The sequence below is a fragment of the Tachysurus fulvidraco genome, chromosome 19 (assembly GCF_022655615.1).
Source record: "Tachysurus fulvidraco isolate hzauxx_2018 chromosome 19, HZAU_PFXX_2.0, whole genome shotgun sequence".
Classification (NCBI taxonomy): domain Eukaryota; kingdom Metazoa; phylum Chordata; class Actinopteri; order Siluriformes; family Bagridae; genus Tachysurus; species Tachysurus fulvidraco.
The window spans coordinates 17,113,859-17,137,368 of NC_062536.1; the positions used below are offsets into that span (position 1 = coordinate 17,113,859).

The 23,510-nt window shown below is 36.2% G+C and overlaps 1 protein-coding gene across 1 annotated transcript in view; it reads right to left on the reverse strand.

Moving 5' to 3' along the window:
- The window catches only part of plxna4 (plexin A4), a 157,882-nt gene extending 135,514 nt beyond the window's left edge, over window positions 1–22,368 (reverse strand). Inside the window, exons 1-3 of the mRNA XM_047803726.1 lie at window positions 22,170–22,368; window positions 16,674–16,903; window positions 365–465 (exon numbers count right to left, since the gene is read on the reverse strand). Of these exons, the coding sequence (XP_047659682.1) occupies window positions 365–465; window positions 16,674–16,903; window positions 22,170–22,368 (530 nt within the window). The remainder of the gene's footprint in view (window positions 1–364; window positions 466–16,673; window positions 16,904–22,169) is intronic.
- Between the last annotated feature and the right edge of the window lie 1,142 nt (window positions 22,369–23,510).

Sequence of the window (23,510 nt, forward strand, 5' to 3'; positions counted from 1 at the left end):
AATTTATGGTGAAGTGGGAAATGTGCCAGACCCCCCGAGGGCCCAGTACATCTAACTCATCTCTCTGTGATGAGGAGAGGGACTGTGTGTGTGTGTGTGTGTGTGTGTGTGTGTGTGTGTGTGTGTGTGTGTGTGTGTGTGTTTGTTTTATTTCTTATTACAGACTTGATTCAACCCTAAAGGTGTGTGCTATAATGCATCGTAACATTAGCTTGTATGTAACTACGGCTGCTTCCGATCGTTCACACAGCCATGTGGTCAGCGTTATAGAATTGGTATAGAATTGAAAGTTGGAACAAGTTTCATTTGGCTTCAGTACTAAATGCACGCATGTATGAATACGAGGTGAACAGGAAGTACTTACATGCTGTGCAGCACACACCAGCCGCAGTGAGGATCTCCGGAGCCCAGACACTCTTTGCAGGATGAATACTGCTCACAAGCCTCTACTGGAACACGAGTGAGCTGGAAAAGAGAAAGAGAAAGAAAAGAACGTGAGGGAAATATGGAGAGAATCAGTCAAAGGACCACAGCAAAGATCGAAATATGGTAAAATGAATAGGTCAGACGAGTTCTGTATGTATCGTTGGATGTATATTTAAAGCGACAGAACGTTTCCTCCAAACTCCAAAATACGGTTCCGGCTGAAACTCCAACAGAACATACAAAAAGCTTGAAGTATGAGAAACTCTTCAATGAAGAACACAACAAGAGAACGTTTCCATTTCAGAGATGTTTCCAAACAAAGCTGCGTTTTGAAACCTAGAAACTTACCATCTAACATACAACATCTGGAATATTCTTTCTGGTGGATCTCTGGGAAATTTTTTTTGGAGAACCCAACAAAAGAACATTTGTCAAGCCCAAGAGCTGCTGAAGAACCCTTTTCAATAAGAGAGGACATTGTTATTCGAGATTTACCTTAAATGGTTCTTCAGTTTGACCATCTGCATTAATCCATGAAAAGGTTCACTGTAGAACCCCAAAACAGAGCATTTCCATTTCAGTCAAGTTTCCAAATGAAATAACTCTTAAAAAAACATTTTCTCTTACACGGTTCTTTAGAACCCTAAAAGTCTACTTGTCAGAGAGAATCTCAAATATACTCCTCATGGAAAGCACAATATATTTACCAAGACCCAAAAGGTTTGGAGTAGGACTTCTTCAGGAAACAAGGAAGCTTTAACCATCCAAAGTTCCCTTGAGAATCGATGTTGTTTTTAAGAACCTTAAAAAGTATTTTCACTCATCTGAAGATTCAATGGAGTGTTTTCTCCTCTGAAAAGCTTCCAAGTAGAAAGCAAAGAACTATTAACCATCTGAAGAACCAGTGAGGAACCAAGAGTGGATAAACATTAAAAAAAAAAAAAGCCTAAAAGAGTATTGTAGAAGATCGAGGTTTGGCATTAACATAGAAAGTGTGTTAGTATTGTTAAATTCTTTAAGGAATATGAAGTAAAAGGGGACTTGACCAAAAAAAAAAAAAAAAAAAAATGGATGAGAAAGAGTGAACACATGACAAGGAAGTGGAGATGTGAGCCTACAGGTTGAGATAACAAGCAGCTACATTTCTGATATTTAATTATTCTAGCCAGATCATGTCAGAGTGACAAGCAGCGTTTTTTTTTTCACACCAGTCAGAAAAGAAATGTCTCTGGTGATGATGTGAAATGATGAGAACGTGGATGTGTAATGTACATTTGCATGCTTCATACATCATGCCTGTTAAACTGCAGAACGTGCCAGGATTTAGTCGACTTCCTCTATTTCAGGATCAAGAGAGAGAGGTGTGTGAGAAAGACTGGAATATAGATGTAATAACCCAGGAGGGACAGGACCCTGTGCCGTCGCTGTCTCCGGGGCAAAGGTTTATAGCCCTCGGCTTTTGTCTGTTTTTTGATTAATAACCCGTCAGCGGTCAATGACTGTTGTCAATCACCTGTCAGCCTGAGAGCAAGAGACGCAGCGTGAGACGTTTCTGACTGCTACTTAGAACTGACGCCGTGAGACAAACACTTCCCCACAGTGCACCGTAATCTCGAGTGGTTTGCATAGATTTGCATGTGTCAATTCAGGAACAGCGACGCTCTAAACGCTTCCTGTCAGCTTTCAGTAATCACCGATGCTGGGAACGAATGTCCTACTGTTAGAAACTTTGCCCTTGACCCACCTTCCTCATACGCATTCACTTTCCTTATGACAAACTACTAACCATTCATCATCATCATCATCATCATCGTCGCCAGTTTGCGTTCATCTACTCGGCTTGGGCGCTTGCCATGATCGACAATATTGTGGCAAAATTGTAAGAAATTAGTAACCTCATCAAATAGAATTTGGAAATCTTAAACAATCTCAGCTGGAGATGTTGTGACTGCTGGTCAGAGATAAAGAAGGTGACCAGCATTGTGCAACAGTTGCTCTCGGTTACATATATAAAAAAATTCACAGCGACTGCTGGCAATACCCCTGAATATTACCGATTATTATATCATACCTCTCTATTAATCCAACAAGACGTTAAATATACTAATATGACCGACAGACACAAAGGATATAAAGGTGTTCATTAGGTGAATGAATCCCTGGTTAACCACAAATTGATTCGATTCATGATTCGCATTCAATTCAATTTCAATGAGTCCTCTGTCCCGAAGCCTTTCTCATGTCTATAAACTTACTGACTGTTACAGAGCTCTTACATTTTTATTCCTATATGTGGTGCATCCAGCATCCACGTCTCAGAGAATCTGTCGTTACTATCAAAAGAGAAAACGTATTAGAACGAGATTTGTAGCTGCAGAGCTGCTATTACAGAAAACGACCAATCGGATTTTGCGAATCGACACCATACGATTTTAAATCCTATCATCTGATGTCGTCTCCTTCTGGATTAATCCAGACTGCCCTTTAATATAGACTGCATTTATGGAGCATTGCTCTGCATTGAGGCATTAAATGTGATTAAAAAATAAAAGGCCAAACTTAGTAAAAGATTCTCGCCCAGGTTTGATCCTGAAGACTGGTTCAATCACCAGGAAGCAACCCATTTCGCCGTTTCCCCATTTCACCCTGCCGTCTGATGAATATCATCTACGAAGCCAATCTCTCTGCACTCCATTTCACAGCTCTAAAGCTGCACTTTCGGGACAAACACACTTCTCCAGCAGCCAATCACAGGCAGGTAAGGCAGTGATGCAGAACAGGAAGCAGATAGAGAAACCACAACTTTCTGCTATAATGAACAATAAGGCTTTGGAAATGTGGCGAAATTCTAGTTTTTCAGAATGAGCTTTTTTAATATTCATGAAACGAGCTTAATCTGAGTGAAGAGGTTTAGTGTGTGTGTGTGTGTGTGTGTGTGTGTGTGTGTGTGTGTGTGTGTGTGTGTGTGTGTGTGTGTGTAAATGTTTCTGCTTTTATGATGTTCAAATATGAGGTTAAAGATACTGAACTGCATGTTGAGCAACTTATCAAGCATGTAAATGAATACTGTCAGAAGTATTGGCACCCTTCATGAAAGTGTACTCAAAATGACTGTTTAAACGAACAAAAAAAAAAAACTTCATTAATTATGCACATTTATAGCCTTAAGCAGGAAGGACGTGGCTCAGTGCCGGGGACGATAATTATAGACTCAATATTTTATTCAGAAAAAAAAAAATTGCTAATACAGAAGATATTTTGTGCTAAAGGATAACCAAAGAGTTTGTTTTTTTTCTTGTGACTTTGGATTATTTGTTAGGAAGTGAGATTTGATCCAGATTTTTCTGTACCACAAACAAAATAAATTAATTTGGCTTAAAAAATAGATTTTTTTCAGATCTGTGCACTTTTACTACTTTTTTAAGACTAATATGTTTTTATGTGTAGGATGAGCAATTAGGCACATTTGCATATTCAATGTGCTGTTCTTAATGTAGCCTTTAATGCATTTTAATGAATGAACTTTATCCATCTATCTGTTTAAAATAAACAAAGCCCTAACTGCAAAGCGTTTCATTCATTTTAAAGCAATTTTAAAACAAGCTTAGTGAAAGGGTCCAGTACCTTCTGGCTATAAACAGCAAAGGTGTGATGTTCTGAGTCAGAAAATAGGCTTTATACTTGTTATAAAAAATGTGAATCAGGTCATCTGTGTGTGTGTGTGTGTGTGTGTGTGTGTGTGTGTGTGTGTGTGTGTGTGTGTGTGTGTGTGTGTCTGTGTCTGTGTGTGTGTGTGTGTGTGTGTGTGTGTGTGTGTGTGTGTGTGTGTGTGTGTGTCTGTGTGTGTGTGTGTGTGTGAGAGAGAGAGAGAGAGAGAGAGAGAGAGAGAGATAGATAGATAGATAGATAGATAGATAGATAGATAGATAGATAGATAGATAGATAGAAGAATTTATCACCACATGATAGATAGATAGATAGATAGATAGATAGATAGATAGATAGATAGATAGATAGATAGATAGATAGATAGATAGATAGATAGATAGATAGATAGATAGATGGTGAGTGAGTGTGTGTGTGTGTGTGTGTGTGTGTGTGTGTGTGTGTGTGTGTGTGTGTATGTGGAAAGAGAGATAGATAGATAGATAGATAGATAGATAGATAGATAGATAGATAGATAGATAGATAGATAGATAGATAGATAGATGTATTCCTGCCATCTAAAAGTTACGATTCCTCATTTCCATCCGATTTCAGGTAACTTCAGAAGCTTAAAAGAGCCAATAAAGCAATGCTGATAGCTAACAGTTAGCGTAATTTACCTGCTTAGCCTTAACCAGAAGGTGGTTACCTCAAAAAGCAGTAGCTTTTTTCCCAAAAAACCCCAAAAACTCTCATTTAATCATTAATTTCATTAGCTATTCATTCATTTCCTCACATCCCTCATCAGTCTCTACCTTCTCACGAAGCCCTGATTAAACCCTGTCGCTCGTCCCTCTTCTGTCGCTCCAGCGGATCCATTAACACCAGCTCAGCTACACGGCCGAAGGAAAACCCAGACTCCCTCAGAGCCGTAAAAATGACATGAAAAGCAAAACTAAAAGTTAAACTAAAAAAACTTACAGTGCTGAATTAAAACAGTGTTATTCCAGCTCTTATTTATTTAACACTTTTCCATTTTTAATGATTGCAAACTAATCAACTTTTTCATAACTTGTTCATTAGCCAGTAAAAATATTTTTTATTATTTACTAGTTTCATTTTCATTCTAATTCATTTCAGCTTTTTATTCCATCTAATGAAAAATTAATTTGTAATAGCTGTACGTATAACTCTATTTTTTTATTTTTAGTATTTACAATAAAAACGTTTATTTAGTATATTTAAAGTTTTTTTTTATAAACAATATTTTATTATTATTTATTTAATATTATTTTTAGCTTTCATTTGCAGCTTTAGTAGTAAGGTATTTTTTTCAATTTTACTAGTTTTTGTTTTCTTTTTATATCAGTAAGTTTTTATATTAGTTTACAGTTTTCATAGTAGATTTTGTAATTTAACTTTAAGTTAATTTTAGTTTTTTTGTAAGATTTACTTGGATTTTTTTTTATACTGAGTAATAGTTTTATACAGAATTTTTAGATTTAATATTAGGTTTTTTATTCATAGGTTTTTTTTTTTTGCTATTTGTTCAAATTCTTTTTCTTTCATCTATTGTAGGTTTTTTCTCCCAAGTTAAATTTAACTTTAAAAATTTAAACTTTTTTCATAACAGTTTCTATAACTATTACTATTTTTTTTATTACTATACTATAGTATTTGTCCCCTTTTTGTTTTCATTGTTTGTTTTTATCATTTGTTTTTAGCTAAAACCCTTCATGAGAAAAATTTGTTTTTATTTTACATTTGGTTTCCATCTATCTATCTATCTATCTATCTATCTATCTATCTATCTATCTATCTATCTATCTATCTATCTATCTATCTATCTATCTATCTATCTATCTATCTATCTATCTATCTATCTATCTTCCCTGACTGTATTTCTTACTTTCTTACTTTTTTCTTTCTATCTTGCTTGTTTTCTTGCTTTCATACTATTCTATTCTTCCTTTCTATTGTTATTTGATTGGTTCTTAGCTGCTCTTCTCTTTGGTAACAGAAACATGACAGGATCATCCACAGAATCAGTGGAGTACAAACGACTCCCAGCTGAACACTCAGCCTACTGCAAAAGCTGCTTCCTATCAAAGTTGTTCCCAAAGACAACAAAAAAGTAAAAATAAGCACAGCTGCATGAACACACACACACACACACACACACACACACACACACACACACACACACACACACACACACACACACACACATACTGTACATACACACCCACACACACATCGTTCCCTTTCATCTCTCCCTCTTCTCTTTCCTGGAAGTGTTTAGAAGCCTCCAATGAAGCAGAAGACTGATGACAAAGAAGCAGCATGGATGACATATGAACTTAATCCATCAGTGTCCCGCTTGGACGTTTCCACCCTGCAAGAGATCGGTCTCTCTCTCTCTCTCTCTCTCTCTCTCTCTCTCTCTCTCTCTCTCACACACACACACACACACACACACACACACACACAGGTACAACGTCTTCTTTATGCCGACATCAAAAGCGTAATCAGAGTCGCATCCATACCAGTGTCCGTCTGCTTGTCAGAGGGAGATGAACTGGTGTAATATGAGCTATTATTTACTCTTCTCTCCATTTATCTCTCTGCCTAGATCACAGCCTGCTCGTATACGTCTCCTCGCTAACAGACATCCAGCTCATACGATCCGGCATGCTAACTCAGGCACGGCACAAAGACAGGGCACGGTAGCCATGTGGCTAATTTTAAACCTCTAGCTTGCTGTTCCAAGCTTCTTTACACTTTCACATTCGTGGGCTTGTAGTGTGAAGTAACTGATGTCACAACAATATATTTAGTTTTCCCTCGTTATTAGTTTTTGTTACAAAACAGAGGACATTAGACAACACTTGGACTTTAAAATATTGCCTTAAAAGTGAACTTTTCCTCACATTCTGGTAAAATTACCATAAATACATAACACAGGATATGCTAACTGAAAGCAGCTCATATCAAAACCATAACCACATCATATTAGCCAACTTAGCCACTCTGTCAGCTAGCTGATACTTTTAAATATTATCAAGACAAAATTATCAGCAATTTATTTTTTAACAGTCAACAGTTTCAACTATATTTGTAATCCCTAGCTAATGCAGCTACCTTGCTAACTACCTGATCGTTAGCTAGTTTGAAATCTTCATTTAAGTATCTTAATAATCTTAGCGTTATATTTTTAAACAGCAGCCAAATCTGTTGGAATAACCCACAACAATAAAAATGTTTGTAAAGTATATCTAATGTAGCCACCCTGTTAATGAACAGCTTGTAAACTAGCCTGGATTTTTTCCCTAGCTAATGTAGCTACCTCCCAGAAAAAACTATAGCAAAATATAACAATTAGAACTATTTAGCTAAGTAACATAAGCTCAATTTGGTAGCTAATGTTGCTAGCTAGCTGATAGTTCTTAAAATACTTTTAAACATTTAAAAACTATGTTTATAATCCTTAGCTAATGCAGCTACTCTGCTAGCTAGCTGCTTGTAAACTAGCTTGAACTTGAGTTCAGCATCTTAGCCTCAACTCAACGTACTTTAATTCTCAGTGTTTCATTCTTAACATTTGCCCAATTTAGTAAAACAAACCATAACAATTACTATGCTTTTGTTAATAATTAACACAAGCTGATATAGCTACGGTGCTAGCTAGCAGTCATTTAGCTACCTTGAATCACCATTTCAGTATCTTAATCTCAACCTTGATGATCAAATTATAAGTTTTTTAAATAGTAGGCGAATCTGTCAAAATTACCAACAATAATGAAAACTATTCTAATAATTAATTGTATCCACTATGCTAGCTATCTTCTACTAAACTAGCAAAAATCCTCAAAAGCTAACAACGTGATATTTTCAGATATTCTTGATATTCTCTTAACATTCAAAACGTTTAAAATAACAATTCAGATATAATAATTCAAAGAATTCTGCTAATCAATTACGTTAGATAATGTAGTTACTCTGCTAGCTAGCTCATAATTGTCTCTGTGTATTTTATTTTTCAAAGCAGGTAAATCTATTAAAATATAAACTGTATTTGTCAGGATGTCCAATTAAAACAGATCATTCTGTTAATTAGCTGCTAGTTAACTAGCTTAAAAAATAGGGGAAAAAGTTGGATTTTTGTATCATTTTATATCATGAGATCTTATTAAGTATTTTATAACAACAGATAAACCTTTCACCATTAATACATTAACATCACTAACTATTGGTAATGTAGCTAGCTAATACCTTTTTATTTATAAACCTTTTTTCCTTTTTCTGTGTCACCATGCCAACCATCTCATCCATTTTTGAAATTACATTTTTTTTTTTATGGTTATTAACATGCTAGGGCTAATCGCAGCTTCTGACCAGGTTGCTAATCCGTGGTCTGTAATTTCTTATTTAATGATGTGTTTGCAATTTGAATTCCACTTTGTTTTTATTATTAAACCCTAATGCGGAGGAGCAGGACTATGATAGCAAAGTCAAACATGTATCACTGTTGTGCTAACGAACAGCTCAGAGGTTGAAAAGAGGTTTCCATGGAAACATTTTAATTAAATTTCGCTAAAGACCAGCATCTCTGCACAAAAAAAACAAAACAAACAACAAAAAATATCACAAAAGCTCGTACATGCGGGTCGGCTCTCGACGGTCACCTAAAAGAAATGGCTCAGAGGGTTGAGTCATTTGTGAGCCACACACACACACACACACACACACACACACACACACACACACACACACACACACACACACAATCTGTGACTTTAGTCAGCTTGGGCCATATTTAGCCAGGTTAGCAGGAAGCACAGTGTTTGCTCAGTCCCTCCAGGCCCCAGATGGAAAATGCAATTATTTGTATGGTGAAGCAGCTTCTCTGCACGTTAAGTGGATTTGTGTTCAGCCTCTGATGCTGTGGACCCAGCAGCAACACACAAACACACACACACACACACACACACACACACACACACACACACACACACACACACACACACACACACACACACACACACACACACAGCTAATTCTTTATGATTCAGCCTACAGGCTCCATGCGTCACTACCACCTATAACATCACACACACACACACACACACACACACACACACACACACACACACACACACACACACACACACACACACACAGCAATAACGCATATCTCACTTTTATCATTTCCTCTGATCTGTGTGTTTCAGTCTCGAAACACAATCACATTTTCTCCTTTATGCCGTTTATATAAAAGTGACCACATGAAAAAAACCCAGCATAGAACTACAGTATAAATGGATAAAAAATACACATGATTTTTATTCTGTTTGACTCTATTTGTATATCATAAAACATAGTCATAAAAAACATTTTACTGCATGTCATACCGTGCACTGATTGTCTACATGACAAATAAAGATGAATTAGAATTTAAATCTCTGATGGCGAAAGGAATCAAAACAAATCTACAAATCACCACAATATCACATTTTATCCCTATTGTTCCTCCAGAGAGCATGTGATCATCTCTTTGACGCGTCGGTGTAAGATAATCTGTCAGCACATTTTTTCCATAAAAAATAATATAAACCTCAAGGATTTTAAGGATACTGTATTAGAAATAATTTACATTTCTATTATATTACAGCACTGAAGATGTAATATACCTCTGCTTTATGGTAATTTTCCTTCTCAGGAATATTTGATCAGCTAAAACATGTCTACAATCTGATGATTCCTTTATTATTTTTTGCTCCAGAGCTACAAGGATTTATCAGAGAAACAGTATTTTAATCATATTTTTTTGTTTGTTTACTATTTAGTTAATAACACAACCTAATGTTACGTATGTTCTGCTAGCTAGCTGCTAGCTAGCATCAGTCCTCATAAACACCAGAACACTAAGAAACACCAGCCAAACCTATAAAACTTTTTATTCAATTTTATACCAATTTATATTCAAAATACAACATATAATGACTCAATCCATAATGCGTGACATCAGCTAATGCAGCTAATATGCTTGCTAGCTGCTAGTGAACAAGCTTAAACTTGTCCCAAGCTTGATTTCAGCTTCTTAGTCTCTGTTATACTTATTAAATATTTGCATTTGAAGTACTTTATTCTTAACAGCAGCAAAATCTAGCAAAACAAACCATAACAAAGCATTCTACTAATCATGGATATTAGCTAACAGAGCTCCTCTGCTATCTAGCTACTATAAAACTAGCATGAATCTGAGCTAAATTCCTCAAAAGGCAGATACTGTGGTCTCATTTTAAGTAATATCAGCCAAACCTATTAAAATAATAAACTACTATATCAATTTAAACATTCTGCTAATCATTGACATTATCTAACACAGCTAATATGCTAGCTAACCAAGCTAGAATCGGATGTTTTCTTCATTAATTTTTGGCACCAGGGCTACAAGGGTTGGTCACCAAACGTGACTAGCATGTTATCTGTGTATAAAAAGTGTGTATATGTCATTTTTTTCGCACCACAACTTTTTTGTGCTTGAGAAAACATTGCTGCATTAGCACTTCATAAAATATGAGCATGTTTACCTTCTCGAACAAGAAGAAGTGCTTCACCGGGCCATAAAACTAATAAGTTACAAATCAAAAGCACGTTCTTTCCTCAGCCATCTGAAATTAAACTCGCTCTTTAATCTTTGCATTTCTTTTCTCTCGGTGAATGAATAACTGACTATACAGTAGGCTGCTCAGGGAAAGCCAATAAAACTGCAATCATAAACATAGAGGATTATGGTGCACGATGCAGGGATGATTGCAGCTGAACCCCAGTCCATAACTGAAATTAAAGGTCGTCTTTATCGAAGGTTTCGCTGATGAGATGCCAGATGGCTGGTTCACGATCCGAAGGAGAAACGAGCGACTCTTCCCCGAGGGCCGACATAAAGAAAAGTGTTTGTAATTGCGCTGGTGGGTTACAAGCTCTCGATAATTTACACTTAAACTACACACAAGGCACCGAAAAGGTGATTGAGAAAGATGGAAAAAAGACAGCGAGAAAGATTGAGAGATTTAATTTTGATTCCTAATCACTGTGTAACTCCTTCAATATGACACATTGAAACCACAGCAAGGAACAAAATCTATCAACATATAAAGCTACAATAACAATCCAAACTACTGCACTAATCGATATTATTAGCTAATGTTGCGACTCACAAGCAAGCCCTCCTGTTATTGTACCCTGACACGAAGGACAGCCAAATTGAGTTAGAATTTTAGAATTAAAATGAAAAACAAAACGTGTCATCGTAATCTAACATAACGTAACATAACATTCCACATCGTAATGTAGCGTAGCATGCTACGTTATGGTAACATATGGTAAGTATTTTAAAATACTTAAACTTAAAATTTTAATCATAAACAATAAATTCTGTATGACTCAGTTAAGGTCAAGGTACATTTAATCCATCAAAATCCAGAGTAATTGCAAAAGAAAAACACTACATGCTACCATAACATACTGTAGTGTAGTGTACCATGCTGTCTGGCTGGTAAAACTCTAATAGAGACACAATCAGGACAAACCCACAGACATCCACTAATATAACATGAAATGCAGTGTGTTCAGTGTCCAGGACTGTTGCGTTTTCTCACTCCTGCTGTGTGGGGACTGTGGAAATCAGCAGGGCCTCGACACACACTGCCAGTCCAAGTCTGCACTAGCAATCCGGCTAATGACACATACAACTGCTCGCTCCACTGCTACCTACTGCCACTGTCCTCGTATCGACCCACTGGTCTGTGCTTCCTCTTCTTACACTCTCTCTCTCTCTTTCTCTTTCTCTTTCTCTTTCTTTTCACCTCTACTCCTCTCCGAACTCATCTATGGAGGCTGGAGCCACAGGAGGGCATCAATGGAGTGTTCATGTTTTTCTCGGCTCTTTCCCCAAAGAAAAATGTGTGTGTGTGTGTGTGTGTGTGTGTGTGTGTGTGTGTGTGTGTGTGTGTGTGTGTGCGTGTGCGTGCGTGCTAAATTAGTTATAAAGAGAGTTAAAATGTGGAAAAGAAAGAGATACCACGGTTTGAGAAATGCCCCTTTAGGCAATCAGGAAATCCACAGGATAATTTCCCACCTAGTACCAATGACTATAGCCGAACACCACAGGTGAAAATACTCATTCTACTTACAGGTGGTTTTTTTTGGGATATTTTCCAACAAGAGCAAAAATTTAACACCATTAAAAAAATTTTAAACCTAGTTTTTTTTTTCATTTTAATGAATGAATAATAATAATAATAATAATAATAATAATAATAATAATAATAATAATAATAATAATAATAAAAACACACAATAAGAAAATATAAAAAATCAAAAATAATAATATAATAAGGACTAATGACAATAATAATGTTAAAATATTTAAATAAGGCATTTACTTAAAAAATGAATATATATATATATATATATATATATATATATATATATATATATATATATATATATACGTATATATATATATATATATATATTATTTTGCATATTTATATTTAATCTAAATACATACAATTCATGTATTGATAGGAGTTAATATGTATCCTAAAAAGAATTATGTTGATTATGTGTGTGTGTGTGTGTGTGTGTGTGTGTGTGTGAGAGAGAGAGAGAGAGAGAGAGAGAGAGAGAGAGAGAGAGCGCGTTAAGAGCCTGTGAGAGCTCTAACCACAAAATATAGCCTGGAGAATTTTACCATTTCGCTGCTTATCATCCCTAATTACTGAATATGCATCACTGATAGCTGAAACACTCGATCAGAGAGAAACAGAGTGAATGAGAGAGATGTAGAAAGAGTGAGACAGATAGGTAGATAGATAGATAGATAGATAGATAGATAGAGAGAGAGAGAGAGAGAGAGAGAGAGAGAGAGAGAGAGAGAGAGAGAGAGAGAGAGAAGCACATTTGAGTGCCTAATGCATGATGCTAAGCCCAGCCTACCTGATGGGAGAGTTAGAGCTTCTACTTTTCTCATGCATATCTCATAATTTTCTTTTACATTTCTCATTCATCATAAATAATAAATAAACCTTAAGAAAAAAAAAAACACTCTCTGGATATCAAAGGGATATCCCTAAATTCAAACAATGGAATTTAGAACAGCTCAGTTAGCCTTCAATGTTAATCAAATTATTTATTTATTTTTTGTAGTAATTTTTTTTTGGTGATTAAACAACACAACTGAGCAAACTGTTGTTATCCATCAGGAATAACAACAGTTTGCTCAGTTGTGTTGTTTAATCACCAAAAAATACATTTTTTTAATATATATCTATATCATTCCTCAGCTAACTAAATCAGTTAATTAGCTAATTTAAAGTGCTGCATGTTATATTTCCTGGTTGCTTAGCAACAGTTATTATAACAATATCTTCTTACACATTATAAACAATACTTTATAAAAATAAAAAATATATATCTATATATCTAAAATTTAAAAGATAATCTTATACAATACCTTCTTATAAAACAATACTTTCTTATAACAATACTGACATGCTGAGGTTTATATTTCTACAGTTAAAGTTAAATATGTTAAATAAATTAAAAAAGGTTTTTGACGATATATGTATAATTAGATTATTGGCTTGGATTTCCTGGACTTTTTTTTTAATAACTATTTTGCTTCCTAAGTAAATGGTTCTGTACCTATTTCTATGTAAATGCATTATAATGCATCATAAACACTAGACACTGGAGAAGTGCTATCTAAAGGTTTTCTCATGTGGTATCAATGTCATGCACATACATACAGTACTGTACTGCATTATGAACTATGTATACTGATGTTTAGCTTCTTATGTGTTGCATACTAAAATACTGGTGGTGTTTGTTATAATGCCTTATAACATTAGTGTCTAAATGATAATAAAACAAAACAAAGTTTTATTATAATGAGTTATGGCTACCATTTTATTCATGATGCATAATAAAGACAGCTACAGAGCATAACACATCTTCATAAATAATGAATATAATAGAAAATAATATAAAGTAGAAAACTATATGATGCATTGAAACATGATCTAAAAATGTTCATAGTCATTTATAACCGTGAGATTCCTAAGAAAACGCTACGAAGGTTGTATTCTCATCCGAGTAATAAAGCATCTTAGGTTTTTAGCTAGTTTCTCACTGTCTGTGCACATGGCGGAGGATGCAGCAGTGTGTTCATTAAATAGAATCTGAATTTATTTACGATTTCCCTAAAGAGGACATCCTATGATGTTGGTAGCAAACACAAAGCAGATGACTGAGTTCTCTAACTGGGCTAATAGGCTAATTGCTGTACGACACGATTATTTATGACACTAATTGCCCCCGCCTCATTTATCCATAACAAACAAAGCTTCTGTCATTCTTCTAACATCAGGAGGTTTGCGGGGTGGGGTGGGGGGTGACCGTGGCCTAGTTGTGAATAGTCCGTTTGATAGATATCGTAATAGATTCAGTATTCTGATCTGTTGACGTTTTCTAACGCTAAGCATTTTATTATATTTTTTGTGAAAACAGGTCAGTTCCAAATCGCACACTTACTGTATACACTATTCTGTGAATTGTGTATTATAAATAGTTTATTACATATCTGCTGTCATAATGTATTATGTCACCTGACATCATTAATTCATATACAGGTTATATTATAACCAGTATACACAACATATGTTTGTTTTGTATGCCATATTATATAACATGCTCATTTATCATTTACTGTATGATGCATTATGATAAATACAAGACTTAAGGTTCTATTAGATACCAAGAAACACTAGCTGTGTCTTTTAATTTGTTATAATGTGTTATAATTGCTGTTATAATGTGTTATGTCACGTGATGTCATATACACGTTATAAGCAGTATTAAATGCTATGTATGATAAATACAAGATTTAAGGTATTATTACATACCAAGAAATTATAGGTATGTGTCACAATTCATTTAAATGTCATGAAGTCATATACAGATTATAAGAATTTGCTATAATATAAAATGTATGCTATAATATATAACATGCTGTAAAAGCATTTATAGTGCATTATAATGAATATAATACTTAAGGTTCTTTGTTATCATGTGTTATGTCACCTGACATCAGTAAGATATATACACATTATAAAAAAGCATTGGCAGTCGTTATGTATGCCTTATTATTATAAAGATTTTTGCGTTATAATTCATTGTTATAGTGTGGTTATTAAGTCATATACACATTAGAATGAGAAGCATTATAAGTTGTTATGTATGCTATAACATGCTGTAAATTCACAGTTCATAATTCATATGTTGAACTAAAGACTTAATATCATAATAGCTGTTATAATGTATTATGCCAATAACATCATGTCATACATGCATTATAAGACACATTATAAAGTGGATGTTCTATTATATAGCATGTAATAGCATTTATAATGCATTATGATGAATACAAGACTTACATACCAACAGACTGAAGTTGTGCATCATAGTTATTTGTTATAATGTGTTATAATAGCTGTTATTATGTGTTATGCCAACTAACATCAAGTCATACACATATTATATCATAAGTGTCATGGATCGTATATTATGTAAAAGCATTTATAATGAATTATGATGAATACAAGACTTACATACAAAGAGAATGAAGTTGTGCATCATAGTTCTTAGTCATAATGTGTTAGAGTTACTGTAATAATGTTTCCAATCGCATCGTACCCGTTTTTTCTCAAGACATACTGGAAAGATGTTTGCTTCCTCCACCGATACATAGTGCATTCTTGCTTCTATACGAATCGTAATAAGCCAGCAATAGCGACAGGCATAAGTGTGTCTTTTGTGACTAAGTGCTTTTTATTCTGTTGTGTGAATATCGTGTAGTATGGGTTATAATGGCTTACAGGCTTTAGTGGTGCTGGAGAAATCGCCGCAGTGGCCAATCTACCTCATCCATTATGTGCATTACACACAGACTGCACCATTTGAAGCATTTTTAGTGAGAAAATTGCATGTGTGTATCTGGATGTGTGTACACGCTTTATGTGTGTTTGTGCAAAAAGGGAAAGTTTCTAAAGTCTAATGCACCCACTCCATGCTCTGTCTTTCTCTTCATAATTTACATTATCACACACACACACACACACACACACACACACACACACACACACACACACACACACACACACAAACTTTCTCTCTCTGCAGCATCCCCTCCTCCGCCATGGTAGTCTAATTACTGCAAATGATCCCACCTCTTGTTAGAAATTTCTGGCAGTGCTTATTTGTGTGTGTGTGTGTGTGTGTGTGTGTGTGTGTGTGTGTGTGTGTGTGTGTGTGTGTGTGTGTTGTATGTGTGTTGTGTAATTCAGTGATTGGTACATTCAGAACGCTCTGCTTGGAGATAATTTTATCCTGCTTCTTTCACACATCTCTCTCTCTCTCTCTCTCTCTCTCTCTCTCTCTCTCTCTCTCCTTAAACGGAGACACTGAAAACAGAGCGCAATAAAAGAAAGGACGTCTCTATACGGCGGTGCAAAAACAAAAAAGGACAAATGACTCACCTGGGTCTCTGACATCACATACAGGAAGTGCTGATCAGCCGAGAAGGCCATGTCGCGCAGGATCGGCCCGCTTTCCACCACCTGCACTGTTTCATACTGAAAAGCTCCATGGAACGGTCCATCCACCCGGATCTGATGGAGAAAGACAGACAGACAGAAAGAGAGAGAGAGAGAGAGAGAGAGAGAGAGAGAGAGAGAGAGAGAGAGAGAGAGAGGTGTTGTTACTAAATCTGGGAATGAAGAACTTCATGGTGATAGGACAGCTTGTTAGACAGCAATATCGGGTGTTATGTACTAGCATGTGTTAATTCAGCAAAAAAGTCACATTGCCCTCATGCAGCCTGCTGAGATGATGCCGTTCTCACATACTCTTGTATTTTTTCTGACATCCAAGCATCTGGTATAGATGCTGTACCACCTGCCAGGCAAAGGAACAAACAGACACTGACAACCATACTTATGCTAATGCCTGTTAAAGCTCAGTGGGGAAAGAAAAGATGGTGGTCGTGATGTTGCAGATAAGAGAGAATGGCGTGGCTTATTATGACTACATCCTGGAACCACCCACAAAATAGCTCCAGGGAAGTTCAGGAGGCTCTGAAGTCTGACCCTGCAATTCCTTTCACACAAAGTTTTCAATGGAGTGAAACAACAGTCGAGTTACTGTACACAGTCAGTGAGTGACTAACACAAGCTCTAGTCTGAGTCATCCAAAGACACGGTAACGGATACGGCCCAGCGAACGGCCTTATTACAAAACGATGCAACCGACCAGACTTTAAACGCCGTTAGACTTGCTCCAGAAGAGGCTCCGACTTTTAGCAGAAACATCAAGTTGATCTAAGTTAAGAAAAAACCCTGGTGGTCGTGCTGTTTGGGAAAATAATCACTCCAGCTCCTAATAATTCAAACCCTAAGAGAATACATTGAATGACAAATCGTTTCCTTTTTTTATCTGTTTATAGATACATTTAAGCAGTTTATTAAACTCTTCAAGTTAAAGAAAAATCAGAACGATACAAAGCGCCGACTCCTTCCTTGGATGTTAAACAGGTTTTCTAACAGAAACCTTCTTAGCCCATCGACAACTTAGCTCAATAAATAAAACTGCTGATATTAGATCGAACTATTAACAAGAACATACTTTAAATGGAAAACAGCATTAAACAGTCTTCTTTGTGAAACCTTGGGGGGCACAAACTTTTGCACGACCATCGTATCTACACGGTAAAAAAACATAATTAAATAAATGAAATAAATAAAATGAAATCCTGTACAATCACTACATGTCTTTATCATGAGTAACGGATAAACATTTTCTGTATCTGTATTATTTTCCCCATTTGTCAGTTCCGCTTCTTAACTTTTTAACAGAAACAGTTTTTTCTTTGTGTCGATGTCACCAGAGCTCAAAATAAGGAGAACAAGAAATGAGCCTGATCTCATGTCTCTGCACGACCTAACTGGCAGCCGATCATCGCTAACACGAATCGTTTTTAAAACCATCTTTTTTACTTTTTTTGTAGATTTTTTTTCTTATGAAAGGTTGGAAATCTGTCTTTTTTCTTTTCTTCTGCTTGATGAGACACGGCCTTAGTTTGGGGAAACTAAGAAAAGAGACCAGAGATACGAGATGAGAAAACCCCCCCAAAAAATAGAAACTAAAGGAGTAAGTGAAAGAGAGAGAGAGAAAGAGTGTGTGTGTGTGTGTGTGTGTGTGTGTGTGAGAGAGAGAGAGAGAGAGAGAGAGAGAGAGAGAGAGAGAGAGAGAGAGAGCTGTGCTCCTGTATTAACCCTGATTGGTGGTCAGTATTAACCCTGTATCAGTATTAACCCTGACAAAGAGAGAGAGAGAGAGAGAGAGAGAGAGAGAGAGAGAGAGAGAGAGAGAGAGAGAGAGACATAGTGAGAGAGAGAGAGAGAGAGAGAGAGAGAGAGAGAGAGAGAGATAGCTAGCCTATATATATTTATAATATCTACACTATAGATTACTATACATATTTATCTCGAGTATCTATATATATCCCTATACCCTATTTCTACTATCTCTCTTCTACTCTCTATCTACACTCTCTTCTATTCCATATTTCTATAATATCTTCTTCTAGCCACTATATCTCTCCGTTTTTTTTTTTTTTTTTTTTTTTTTTTTTTTTTGTTTTTTTGTGTTTTTTTTTGTGTGTGTGTGAGAGAGAGAGAGAGAGAGAGAGAGAGAGAGAGAGAGAGAGAGAGAGAGAGAAAGCTGTGCTCCTGTATTAACCCTGATTGGAGTAATTTTGGACACCTGTCAGTCATTTTGTAGGTGAAATAAGGACATAGGACTTTACACAAATTCCACATGCCTAGTGGAGACACCTAAAGCCACTTCATCTCTACACATTTATAGTCTCTGTACTGTGAAGTCATCAGTAAGCATTCTTACTACTGGTTGCCATAGTGATTATGTTTATCAGTGGGTGGAGCAACCTCCATTTCACCACCAATCCTTTTTCTTGTTGATAAAAAGTGTTCTTCAAAAGGTTCTTTAAGGAGTTCGAATCCCAGGTCCACCAAGCTGCCACTGCTGGGCCCCTGGGCAAGGCCCTTCACCCTTAATTGCTCAGTTGTAAAAATTAATTCACCCTGAAAAACAGCGTATGCTAAACTCTGGACATGTAAATCAAACCCACAAGACAGATGATCTGCTGCACAGGGACAGAACAGGGAGCAGACAAGAGAACAACAACATTATATATAAGAATAAACTGTTCAATTAAACTGCAATTTTAATAAACCAACCCAGTTCTGGTAATAACACAAACACAGAGTTTATTGGTTGTGGAAGTAAAAATCTCTAAAGGCTGGAAACAAATAAAATGGAAGATGTTTGCTATAAAGTTCAGTCCGAATGTTAAAAGAGTGCTTTACGTGTTCAACGAGTCATTAAACGATCTTAGATACCAAACCATCTATCGAGTAAAACACTACGCAGGAGATTCAACGATTCCCTCAGAGAGACAACCGAAGAACCGTTAAACGTCCTCAATCTTCTCCACCGTGATCATTATGGTCTGTATTAACATCACAGCTAATTAAACCCAATCATTCGTTTCACTTTCTTTTCGTATTTCTTTTCATTTTTTAACCGAAACAGGACAGCTTTTTGTTTTTTCCTTCTACATTATAAGCCTGTGTTGCGTCATTGCTTCACACTGAAACAGCTTCTGATCAGGTTTGGACATAGCTTTAGTCATTTCTTTCTGTTCGTGGTTTATAAACAACTTTATAAAGCGCTGCTATTTCTAATCAATAGGGACAATGTGGAAAAAAAACAACACAGCATCCTGAAATTATACTTCAGACTTTGTCCATTTAAGCTACTGTCATGTTTACTCTGAAGATACAAACATTTGTGAGAAAAATAACCTGGAACTTTTCTATGAATATATCACCTTTAATAGTCTAGATAAAAACAGTAATCCTTCTGAAACACGACAAATTCCTGTGTGTTTACTGTGTGTGTATATGAGCTTCATATTAACACCACCGTGGACTGAGACGTGACAAAGACGCTCGGTCAACGACATGGACACGAGAAACACAGAAGCTCATAATGACAGCAGTTATGACATGATGTGAAACAACAGAACAATTTACGGGAGAATTCCGCACTTTGGCTGGATAACATTAGCTAGTTTTCAGTAAACTGACCTCACTGCTGAGTCGTAATGAATGTTTTATGTCCCGAGATTAACACAGACTATAGGCCGTATTATTTTATTCCCCTAGAGCTAAATACGGTTCATTATAAAGCAAGATTATCATCTACAAAGAGCACAAAAACAACAGCAAATACACGTCAATCACAAGAATCTGCATGAAGAGTTCATTTGTTAAACAACAGCCATTTTGACTCGCCTTGCTTCTTATTTTAAACTTCATTTCATTTCAATATCAATAAAGTGGATTACAGAGTCGAAATCCTGATTGGATTACATCGCTAATCTCCACTATCGCATTATAACCGGAATTAAATTCAGGGCAGAAGCGTGATTCTGAGACAATCTTAATTATCTCTGTAGAGATGTCATGCTGATGGTAAAATGACATGCGTTTGGTGCGCAATGGAATGCAATAGCAGAGGAAGATTAGTTTAAAAAAAAAGAAAAAAGAGGAAAACAAAAGGAAAACAAATCAACCACGTTTTTTTTCTTCTTGTTTTGTTTTCTATGCAAGTCTCGTGTGGGGTTCTTCAGGGATGTGCACATTTTCACACCCATCTGTACCCAAAGTTCTTGAATGCAATAGCAGAGGAAGATTAGTTAAAACAAATAAAATAAAACATATATGTATATATACACAATATTAAATAAATTATATATATATATATATATATATATATATATATATATATATATATATATATATATATATATATATAATTTAAAATACAAATTTTTGCTTAGTTTTGAGGAGGTGAGATAAAATAAAATAAAATAATATTTTTTAAATATTTTTTTAATAACAATAATATAAATAAACAGTCAAACAAGCTATCCATCATGGTCCCATTTATTTATTTGTTTGTTTGTTTGTTTGTTTATTTTCCTTTTTTTTTTTTTTACCCATTCAACCTAATGTGAGATAATGTAAGGGTGCACAAATTTTTTGCACTGGTCAGCACCTCCGCCTTGGTTCTTGTTAATTAATATTATATATACTGCTAATTAATATTATTGTACTGAGTTTCACACCAGATCGCGTGCATGCTAGCTCACTCGTCCTTGAGCGTAGTTAGCGACGTAGTTAGCGACGGGTCTTTTATTACAGGAGGAATGGAATTAAGCACGCTGCAGTAATAAGTGGTCCAGACTACGCGATGAGCAGGTGCACTGATATGTTATGACAAGCCTGTCCGTAGAGCTCGTACTCACTCGCCGCACGTACTTACTCACCGACTTACTGTTTTATCTTCAAGCTTTCCTAATAGCATTTTGCACAAAAAAGAAAAAAGAATCGGCACACGTCGTACACATTAGAAGGAAGTGGGATTCCAGAAACTAAGACGTGAACATTTTTGCTCGCAGCTCGGAATCATATGTGCGAATAATTTGGTACTGTTAACTAAGTCAGCCGTGATTCTTACTGTATGACTCGAAGACAAGAGTATCGCATAGGTTATAGCAGCTAGAAATGTCCACTGGTGGTTCACTCAGCAGCTCTCTTCTCTCTCTCCCGTGAGGATAATAAGACTTTATTGTCTTGTTTACAGTTAGCTGTTACTATAGAAATGACTCTACTACAGCACTGACAGAGCTGCTGTTAAAGCAAACAAATCAACAACCTTTTGACCAATCAGATTTAACGACGCTTGTATAAAGATGAATATCTAATACTCGCAAGCTCGCGGTCAATTGATAAAGTTCCCTTAATTAACAAAGCCGAAAATCCTATCTGATGGTGATTAAACTACAATTAATAGGAGAGGATTTCAGTCCCAGTGTTTATCAGCTTAACCCAGTCCACTGGTGCTGTCGAGCAGCGTGTGTGAGCCGAGCTGGCGCCTGACTAAGCTGACAGCAGGCAGAAATGGAAGTGGTGAGGGAAGCCATTCCGGTGCGATAACCACCAAGGCTTCACAGTTTCCTCGTGCTGGGAAGACACTGCTTAGCCGCCATGGAAACTGCCACTTCCTCTGGCTCAGAACAGCCTCCATCTGATCCCTGGTCTTATGGTGAGTGGATCAAAATAGGTCAGGAGCAAACAAACGTTTTAGCTCAGGATGGAGAAGGCGGTGCGTTCAGAGAGGTGTCTTAAGAGCGTGGGAGAAAGTGTGGTACAAGGTGGAAATTTTTATTTTTTTTTATTTTAACCAATCACAGGCTCATAACGTGTCCTCGGAAAAAGTAGGAGGCCTTTATTTTGTCCCATCAATATTACAGCACAGTGAAATACGTAACTTTGGAGGTTTGAGCCAGAGCACAGAGTCAGCCATGATACATTTAAATATATCTAATATTAATCTTGAATTTTGTATTCTATTAATCTTTATATTATTCTTTATAATAACCTTTTTGTTCTATGTTTATGTTCTGGAAAGCTGCTTTGAGACAATGTCAATTGTAAAAAGCGCAATATAAATAAACTTGAATTGAATACAGCGCCCCTGGAGTAGGCAGGGTTAAGGGCCTTGTTTAAGGGCCCAACAGTGGCAGCTGAGCATTGCTGGGGCTTGAACCCTGATCCTCTGACCAACACCTCAGAGCCTTAACCCCTTGAGACACCACTGCCCTTTAATATCCCAAAAATTAAACGGGAAAGACAATAAATTAAACATGGAATTATAAAGCTATATAAAAGAAAGCAATTTCTGTAGAACACTATGAGCAAAGCTCCAGATCTGTTTATTACATCATACAGAATTTTGACTCAAACAAGTCCGACATTCTTCACTTTCATTTTCAATAGAAAGTGATTTTCCTACTGTGTTGAATTTGACCTGTTTTACTACGTGACCCCTGTTTAAAGCCAGAGGTTACAGACCTTTTGCTGGTGCCAATTAAATTTCCCAACAGCACTTAGACAAGACCTCGGACCACAAACTAAGTCGCTTCAAAAGAAAATCATGGCATTGTAATCCCCACTCGAAAGAAATCCATGATGCTGCATTTCCTGGAACTTTCCACTGGCGACAGGCAGCCTTTCAAGTGTGTGCTTTCTTATTCACCAGCCTGGTGTGCTCATTGATTTTGGATTATCTGTGTAAGCACCAATCTCAGGAGAACACCTCATTTTTCCATAGTCAGGCACAAGAAAGCCTTAACTAAATCCTGCAGTCAGCTAAAACACAGCAGTCAG